The sequence below is a fragment of the Lissotriton helveticus genome, chromosome 7, assembly GCF_964261635.1.
Source record: "Lissotriton helveticus chromosome 7, aLisHel1.1, whole genome shotgun sequence".
Taxonomy (NCBI): Eukaryota; Metazoa; Chordata; class Amphibia; order Caudata; family Salamandridae; genus Lissotriton; species Lissotriton helveticus.
The window spans coordinates 595,901,128-595,911,033 of NC_136068.1; the positions used below are offsets into that span (position 1 = coordinate 595,901,128).

Genomic DNA, 9,906 nt, shown 5'->3' on the forward strand with positions numbered 1-9,906 from the left:
GTGATCCATCATGCACCGGCGGCTGAGTTTGTCCGCCCTGGCGTTCAGAGAACCTACCAGGTGTTGAACCACCAGGGTCACGCCCTGATGTTCCAGCCACTGCCAGAGGCGCAGAGCCTCCTGGCATAGGGTCCACGACCCCACCCCGCCTTGTTTGTTGCAGTACCACATGGCGGTGGTGTTGTCCGTGAACACCTGCACTACACTTCCCCTGACAGAGGGGGAGGAATGCCTTCAGTGCTAGACTAATCGCCCGCAGCTCCAAAAGGTTGATATGGAGCCGGGACTCCGCCGGAGACAAGAGGCCTCTGATCTCCGCCTCTCCCATGTGGCCTCCCCAGCCCTGGAGGGACGCGTCCGTCACAACCACGTGCTCCGGTTGGGGAAGGGAGAGGGATCTGCCGCTGACCCAATCGCGGTTCGAAATCCACCACTGCAGCTGTCTCGCAGTGCCCTCCGAGATCAGGACATGGTCGGACAGGTTGCCCTGATGCTGGGCCCACTGAAACTTCAGGCCCACTGCAGAGCCCGCATCCGCCACCGGGCGTGATGCACCAGAAGGATGCAGGAAGCCATCAGCCCCAGAAGCCGCAGCGTCAACCTGACCGAGACCCGGGTTAAAGGCTGAAAGAGTGGAATGAGAGCCTGAATATCCTGGACCCGCTGTTCGGGCGGATAAACCCGAAACTGCGCCGAGCCGAGAACCGTTCTGATGAAGAGGAGCTTCTGAGAGGGACACAGGTGTGACTTTGGCACATTGATGGAAAACCCCAGCTGGTGCAGGAGGACTGCTGTAGTCTGGAGGTGGCTGACGACTGTCTGGGGCGAGCCCGCCTTCAACAACCAGTCGTCGAGGTAGGGGAAGACTGAAACCCCTGACCTGCGCAGGTGAGCTGCGACCACCGCCATCACCTTCGTGAACACCCGTGGGGCGCTGGTAAGGCCGAAGGGGAGCACGGTAAACTGACGGTGCTCGTGGCCTACCGTGAACTGCAGGTAGCGCCGGTGGGCCGGCAGGACGGGGATGTGGAAATAAGCGTCCTGCAAGTCCAACGCTACCATCCAGTCTCCTGGGTCCAGGGCAGCTAGGACCTGAGCCAGTGTCAGCATTTTGAACTTCTCCTTCCGGAGGAAGTTGTTGACGTCCCGTAGGTCCAAGATAGGGCGTAGGCCCTCTTTGCCCTTCTTGGGTACCGGAAAGTAGTGGGAGTAGCAACCACACCCTACTTCTGGCCCAGGAACGCGCTCGATGGCCCCCTTGGCCAAGAGGGCCGTAACTTCCTCCTGTAGAAGTCGCAAATGATCCCCCGATACGCAGTGGTATCGTGGTGGCATGGCTTGAGGGGTCGCCTCGAAGGGGAGGGAGTAGCCCCTTCGGGCGATCTGCAGCACCCACCCGTCCGAAATGATAGTGTGCCAGTGGTAGAGGTGATGGCGGACCCTGCCCCCCACTGGCGTCACTTGGGCCTGAAAGCACGGACTAGGAGGGTTTTGAGGCAGATGCTGCGGGGGAAGGTGTTGACTGACCTCGCCGTTGTCCCCGACCGCCGCCACGGCGGTTTCCACGGCCGCCACCGCGTTGGACGTTAGTTTGCTGCACGTGACTGGCAGCACGTGTGGGGCGCCCCTTCCTTGGCCACGAAAGGACGAAAGGCACCTGTCTGCTGGCGTGGGGCCGAGAGGCCCAAGGACTTGGCCGTAGCCCTGGAGTCCTTAAAGCGCTCAAGCACATGGTCTGCCTTGTCGCCAAAGAGGCGACGCCCATCAAACGGCATGTCCATGAGTGTGTTCTGGACATCTGCCGAAAAGTTGGCGGACCTCAACCAGGCGTGGCGACGAATCCCACCGTCGTTGCCATCGCTCTGCCTAGTGAGTCGGTTGTATCCAGCCCACACCGGATGGAATATTTTGCTGCATCCCGGCCTTCCACAAGGGCTTGGCCGACTTTGGCCCGTACCTCCAACGGACACTCTGGCAACAACTCCGCGACCGTGTCCCACAGAGAGTGGGTGTAGCGACCCAAGAGGCATGCGGTGTTGGAAGACCGCAGTCCCAGACTAAGGGAGGAGAATACCTTTTTGCCGTACTGCTCATACCTCTTGGATTCCCTGTCCGGCGGAGCCGACGGGATTGCGGTCTGGGAATTCGAAGCCTGGATGACCAGGCTCTCGGAGGTGGGGTGGGTGGACAGGAAACATGGGTCGCCCGGGGCCGGGCGGTGGCGTCTGGCCACGTTCCTATCTACGGGCGGACACGTAGCGGGCCTGGACCAAGTGCCCAAAAGAACGTCAGGCAAGGCCTCATTAAACGGCAGCAGAGGCTCAGTCGAGCATGACTGCGGTTTAAGGACCTCAGTGAGGAGGTTAGTCCTCACGGCCGCGACGGGGAGCTCAGGGCCCTAGGCCTTGGCCGCCCGCGTCAACACCACACTGTAAGTTGCCCCCGCCTCCGTAGCCACGAAAGGAGGAGAGTCAAAGCCAGCATCTGGCGAGGTGTCCAGACCACTGGCATCCCCAAGTCCACCTGTCCAGTCCTCCTGGGACTGACACTCCCGTGTCAGAGGGTCCTCAGACCCCTCCCAATACTCCTCGTCACCCACCTCCTGATAATCAGGGTTATCAAAGGATGGGGCCGGCTCATGGAAGATAAACTCCCCTAACGCGTCGAAAGTGGCGCCAAGCGGCGCCGTTCCGACGCCGGAGCCGGATCAAGGAAGGCATCGGGGACGGCGCCGCCCGAGGACGGCGCCGGAGGTGACACCAGAGGGACCGGCGCCGGTGAGGTCGTCAGGTCAACCGGCGACGACCCGGATCCCGAAGCGGATCCAGTGGGGCCCTGCGGCACCGGGCCCGAAGGCGCCTGCGGCGTCGGAGCCGAAGCACCCGACGGCGTCGGGACCGAAGCCCCCAACCCACTAGGGCCCCCAGACGGGTCCGCTAGGCCCGAAGGCGCCGCGGAGCCCGTCGGAGACGCGAGGGACCTCATGGCCATGAGGAAGCGCTCGATCTCCTCCGGCGACGCGTGCTGCCCAGGGACCGGAGGGTGTGGAGCAGGCCGCGACGCCTGCGACTCCGACGGAGCTGCGTGGGCGGTGTCACCCGAACCCCCGGCCGCGTCGGGGGGAGTTGGAAGAGCGATGACGTCTCTTCGACTTCTTGTGCTTACCTGACGACGACTTCGACCCGGAGGAGGGATGTCGACTCCCGGAGCTGTGACGGCTCCTACCCCGCGACCTGTCCTTCGACCTCCGTTAGGACCGGGACCTCTCGCGGCGCGGGGCCGACTGCCGGAGTTCGAGTCGCTTGCGGGACCGCTCCCGCCTAGCTTTCGAAGTCAGGGCCCGGCAGTCGGAGCAGGTCTTGTCGGAGTCGCAAGACTCAAGAAAGATGATCAAAAGAGATCAAAAAGTTTAGTCAAAAGGTGACTAAAGTGACTAAAGTACTGCTTTTTCCAGATCTGACGGACAAGGAGCCGCAGACAACGCCTACCGACGCGCAAGGGTACTGCTACGCAAAAATTTCCGGATCCAGTCTGACGCCTGGGGATATTCTAAGGTAAGGAATCTATCACTAACGTGTCTCTTTCAGATCCAACATTTATATGCATTGTGGCCTGTGTCAAGCTTGATACATCCACCTTGAAAACTGTCTTGAACATGATATGCCAATGTGTGGCTTACTTGCAAGTTGGTATTGCCAATGGCTGACATAGAGCTACACATACAAGTGTGCTGCCCTCTGTGATACCTTTAGTATTTCTCATTCAGCTGGATGGCAATGCCATGCAGGTGAACATTTGTCACCAATAACTTTAGTCTCTTTGCCATTGAGTAGGCAAATGTCCACAATCATCAATTGTGTCAATTTGGGGGCTATGTCAATTTCTAACCCAATACCTTTCTGATTGGATGACAAGTAACAGTAGCTGGGGATGAATCTTCCATCAGGCACACATATTTTTAAATTATATTTTATTTCTACATTTTTCTATGAATCAGGCATGTGAAGAATAGTGGGTGTATGTGACATGGTAGTATACACATGGCAGTGCACAGAGTCCACTGTGGTGACAGTACACAAGGGTTAGTAGATGTGTGGAAATGTTGCACTGTACAGTGCAACAGGTAGATTTCATACACTACAGTGCCATACATCTTGGGCGCAGTGTTGGCCATATCTTCCACCTGATCCAGTGTCCATTATTTGTGTCAGTGCAGACAGATGGAGATCTCCATGACAGTCACAATATGTCCCTGAAAACGGTATTGTTGGCTGCCATGGGACTTGTAGTTTGTGCATAAGGAGCACCTTGCTGCACAGCCTGGCACCTTGGGTGACTGCTGTAGTGTGTTTTGCAACAAATGTTTCAAAATATTGTGCATATTGGATGTGATGTGTGTATATGATGTGATGCAGCCTTGTTGAGGGTAACCAATGCGGTTCATAAATGTCCATATTTCTCAGTTTCACAGATGTGTGATATATCTTCATTCCTCTTGCCCATGGGATTGACTTATGATACACAGACTTCACACAGGGATTGCCTTGCTTCAGCTATGTTTTTTGCTGCCTCATTGTACTTCTTTCTTCATATGTGAGGGTCGTTGCCACAATTACATTCGCACACAGGTCCTCATGTAGCTTTTGCACCACTGAACATCAATGATTGTGGAAAGGCTGAGCTAACCTGCATCCAAAGTGACGCGATGGAATGTGCATTTCATTTTACATGCAGAACATCCATGGTTTTTCTGCATTCTGCAACTCCCATAATGGTTTTGAATGCCACCACCCCCCCCCACCCATTGCACCATGGTGCATTTGTGTCATCTTAGTGTTCTGACATGACGTTATGTTTTAAGGAACAGACAATAGCACCAATGTGATACAATCTGTGCAATTCCCTCCTTCAATGTGTGATGTTGAATGCTGGACACAATATTGGAACTGAGAGTGAGACATGGGATAATGTATTCTCTTTTCACCTCCCTTGAGAGTCACATAGGGCCCGATGTAGGTAAAAGGGAATTTCCGATTCCAAAATACCGAGGCGGGCCGATTCGGTATTCTGAAATCGGAAAACGAGATGTAGGAAACAAACAGCGAAATAATAAGGAATCGGTCGGCATCGGTAATGTGAATCGGTACGTACCGAATCAGCACGGACCGAATCGGAAACTACCGAATCGCCTACCACCGAATCGGAACTAGCCGAATCGGCTACCACCGAATCGGAACTAGCCGAATCGGCTACCACCGATTCGGAATTAGCCGAGTCGGAAAAATCAGATTCGGCTATTACCGAATCGGAGGTATGAAAACACACCCATGGCCAAAAAGCCCATAGGAATGCATTGAAGAAACCGATTCGGCTATCTCCGAATCAGATGATACCGATTCGGATTTTACCGAATCGGTAATATCCGATTCGGAGATAGCCGAATCGGTTAAAGCCGCTTCAGCCAATGAGGTGGCTCCCCCTCCCCCTCCCAAACAGGGAGTGGCAACCCTGGCAGGTGCAGCCAATTAAGAACTTTCTGGAGAGCCTGCCTGAGCTGAGCAGTCACAGTTAGCAGCAGTGGGAGTAGGAGGTAGTGAACTGTTCAGACCAAGATGGCAAACCAGAGTGAGAGCCAGAAGTCCAGCCAGAAGAGGAAGCCTAAGTTCAGCAGCACCGAGCTGCAGGTGTTGGTTGAGGAGGTGGTGAGGGTGCACCGGCAGCTATTCGGAAGGCTGTCCCTCAATGTGCCAGAATGCACCAAGAGGAGGCTCTGGAGCGATATCGGTCAGAAGGTCAACGCTGTGGGTGTCACCCCCAGGTCCCTGGATGAGCTGAAGAAGCGCTTCTACGACATCCGCAGCCTGACCAAACGGAAGATGGCAGAGATCCAGAAGCAGGCTGGAGTCACTGGTGGTGGCAGGAACCCGGCGCCACCCCTCACCGAGCTGGAGGAACTGGTCTCCAGCACCATTGAGAGGGAGAGCGTGACCGGAATTGGGACCCTGGACAGCTCAGCCAGAGCTACAGCTACAGGTAAGAGGCATGCGCATCAGGACACACCCTACCAGACACCTCCCCATTAGACACAATGCATAGCCAAACCCCAGCACAGTACTGCAACCAACATACAAGAGACAAGCATCATGGTACATCCAGTCAGCAGTAGGTATCAAAATATGGCAGTGCAGAATCACAAGACATGAAACAGTGGAACACATTCTACGGAGATGCTAGGACATGTGGAATGCTTTAATTGTACTGACTGTAATACATCGGTACTCTATTTACAAATGCTTCTTTGTACCTAGGGGCACCATCAGGCGGACAAACACTGCCAAAGGAGGCAGCAGCACCATCTACCACTGCACTCGCAGGGCCGAGCACGAGTCAGGCTGCCGAGGAGGAGGAGGAAAACACCATAGGCCTGGATATTGAGGGAGACCTGGAAATTGACTTTGATGCACTTCACTCCCCACAAATGCAAAGCACACCCTCCTTGCAATTCTCCCCAGAGAACTCCCCGACAAGGGAGCTCTTTCCACCTACACCAGCTCCTGCCACTGTGGCTCCAGTACACCCTGTCCTGGGAGCAGGGGCTCAGGCCCCGGCCAGCACCACACCCCCACCAGTGGCACCCCAGCCCACGCAGCAGGCGGGCAGCAGCAGTACCCGGCGCCGTGCCATTCCCACCACTGCAGACCCAGCACGGGAGGCCAGTGTGTTCCGGGGCCTCGAAGGCAATATGGTGAAGATCCAAAGGCAGCAGGCGAAATCCATCATGGCATGCCAACGCCAGCTCCTGCAGCACAACCTGCAGATGGGGGAAATGGTGAAAGGATTTCAGGCCTTTGTGGCTTCCAACAAGGAGGCAGTAGCAGGTTTAGGCAGGCTAACCACTGCCATCACACAGTTATGTGGCAGAATGGAGGAGCAAGAGGTGGTGCGCAGGCGGGATGCCCGGGTGCAGAACCGCTCCTTGAGCCGCCTTGCTGCAGCAACGGCACAACTCTGTCAGCGTGGTGCCAACATGGAGTCTAGTCTCGCTCAAAATACCGCAGAGTTGACAAGGGGAATGGCCCGCATCACGACAGCAATGGAGGCCTTGATCATCTCTAACACTGCCGCAAATCCTGCCCTGGACCTGGGGGATGCTGGGGACAGCAGCAGCCGCAGCAGCCCGGCCAGCGCTGCGTCAGAGCCACGCAGGAGCACCAGGCGCTCCGCAGATGCCGCTGGTCATTCTGAAGGGGGTGAGGGACACCACAGTGGGGCTGCAAAGCGCTCAAAGAAATAGCCTAGCAAGGGCGGGTGAGGCAACCTGGACCCTAGACTTTTGTTTTCATTGACATTACACCTTTGTTTTGTTGCACATCAGTGCAGTAACTGTGTAGCAACAGTATTAAAAATTGCTTATTCAACACAACCATTCACCTGTCTGTGCATTTTTACTCACTCAGAAATAGTTTGCTGTTATCTCCTCACGTCTATGTCTCCCATCACTTGGCGTACACACCCCAGCTGGCTGTGTTAGTGGCACAGCTTCGTCGTCATCATGGTCCTCGTAGTCACTCAACTCCACCTCAGTGCCCTTCTTCACCGCAAGGTTGTGTAACATTGCACAGACAGCTATGATTTTGCAACAGGTGATGGGGGTGTACTGCCTTGCACCTCCACTCTTGTGCAGGCATCTAAACCTGCTTTTCCAGATGCCGAATGTCCTTTCCACAACATTCCTGGTGCTTTTGTGGGCACGGTTATACCTCCTTTGGCTGGGTGTAGAGGGGTTGAGGTAGGGGGTGAGAATGAATGAACGGAGGGCATATGCACTGTCGCCTAGAAGGAAAAGGGGTAAAATTACTTACATGCATACATGTATTTCACTTTGCTGTTTTTGGTTATGGGGGGCTGATGATGTGTCTCACCTAGGAGGTATCCTTCTCCAAATTCCCCAGCCATCAGCCGTGCATAGATGCCGCTCTGTTGGAAAATGTAGGAGTCGTGGGTACTACCCGGAAATTTTGCTACCAGGTCTGTGATGATGCATTTCGCATTGCAGATCACCTGTACGTTGATGGTGTGAGTGGACTTCCGATTGCGGTAGATGTATTCTGTGTCAGATGGTGGGCAAATCGGAATGTGTGTGCCGTCTATGCAGCCAATGATGTGGGGGAATCTTGCCATCTGGTAAAAGTCTGCTTTGGTCTGTACAAGTTCTGCCTGGGTTGCAGGGAAGGAAATGTAGTGGGCCATCCTCTGGATCATGGCATCAAGGAACTTGTGGAAGAACCTTGACAGGCTGCTCTGGGTCACCCCTCCTGCCACAGCGACTACACTTTGGTAGCTGCCAGACGCCAGCAGGTGTAGGCAGCATAGCACCTGCACCTGCACAGGGATTGCGTGTGCCCTTGGGGTGGGGTGCTGCAACAGGGGTTGGAGGTCCCTAATGAGGTCTGTGATGGTCTCTGAGTCCAGCCTGTACCGCTGTAGGATCTCTGCATCTGTCAGCATGACCAGGGTGATACGTTGTCTGTATACCTGCTCCTCTCTTTGCCATTCCCTCTCTCCTTGCTGCTGTAGCCGTAGCCGCCTCGCTATGACATAAAAAGCTGCCATCCTGCAAGTTGCAATGCATTTTGGGGCTGTTTTTATGGGTTGGAGTTGGTTACCACCTGATCGTAATCCATGGTAATTTCCGAGTGGATTCTACCGATTTTGAGCCAAAATCGGTGTTTCTGTGTCTCCCTACATCTCCCCATCTGTCCGAAGCGGGGATTTTCCCGATCGGTGAATCTACCGAATTGGTAGGTTCTCCGATTCGGCTTCTGTCCGATTCGGTGTCACTACCGAATCGGTACATGCACCGATTCAGCTTATGTCCGAATCGGTGTCACTACCGAATCGGTACATGCACCGATTCGGCTTATGTCCGATTCGGTGTCACTACCGAATCGGTACATGCACCGATTCGGTGTTTGCATCCGATTCGGTGTGTTACCGATTCGTACTGTATCCGATTTTCGGTATGTACGTATCGCATTCTTTTACATTCGGTAATCATTCCGATTCGGTTTTCGCTCCCATTTGTACTTTTTTTTGTGCCCTACATCTCGATGCCAGTATACCGATCGGTAAGGGCCCAGATTCGGTATTTTCGGCCGTTACCGATCGGTAACGGCCTACCTACATCGGGCCCATAGTCCCTTTACATAGGATGTGTGTAAACGTGTGTGATCTTCATTGGTATTGGATGGGAAAGGCCTTCACAATGTCCAACGGTATACATCATTAACATTGGGTGAATGAGAGATACACTTTGTTGTGACTTGCAGTACTGCAAACCCATGAGGCCTTACAATGTCATGCAGACATACTTAGCATTGCCCCATTGACATGATTTGAGTATGTGCTCTACCAGAGCATCATGATTAATGATACTCCATCAGCACATTTGACTTATACATGTTGGCTACAGTGGCTTAGTCAATGTCGACATGTGTGACTTGCTTGTAGGTCATGCTGCACATTTTCTATGTAGTATAGGAAAGTAAATGGGGCCACACCAACAACGTATGAACGGTCTCATTGAAGCCAAGACTGATATGTCAATGTATTCCTACATGTGCTTGAGGTGTACTGACCAACCAGTAGGCGATTCCCATAGGTCCCATTCTGGTACCACACATTGATCGCAGAATGCCTGGAAGATGAATCAGTCATGTGCACTGCCCGGGTACTTGGCAAGGACGTTGACGAAAAGTCCAATATGCTCCACGATGGCCTGCAAAATCATGGAATAGGTGTGCTTCTTGTTGTGGTAGATGTGTGATGTAGCCACAGGAGGCACAAGTTGCACATGTGTACAGTCCATTGCCCCAACACATGTGGGAATCCTGCAATGGCATAAAA

General features: G+C 54.1%; 1 protein-coding gene across 1 annotated transcript; it reads left to right on the forward strand.

The window, feature by feature from the left end:
• Nucleotides 1-5,729: 5,729 nt before the first annotated feature.
• LOC144766912 (uncharacterized) lies at nt 5,730-7,337 on the forward strand. The gene is made up of 2 exons (XM_078650615.1): nt 5,730-6,033; nt 6,309-7,337. Exons 1-2 carry the CDS (start codon nt 5,877-5,879, stop codon nt 7,292-7,294), a joined length of 1,143 nt encoding a protein of 380 aa, XP_078506741.1. The 5' UTR covers nt 5,730-5,876; the 3' UTR covers nt 7,295-7,337.
• Nucleotides 7,338-9,906: the final 2,569 nt, after the last annotated feature.

What these genes read in the sequence shown, in the direction of transcription:
- LOC144766912 (XM_078650615.1), top strand. Translation starts at nt 5,877, where the DNA reads ATGGCAGAGATCCAGAAGCAGGCTGGAGTCACTGGTGGTGGCAGGAAC. An exon ending in AGCCAGAGCTACAGCTACAG is followed by an intron (nt 6,034 to 6,308) that starts GTAAGAGGCATG and finishes CTTTGTACCTAG; the next exon opens with GGGCACCATCAGGCGGACAA.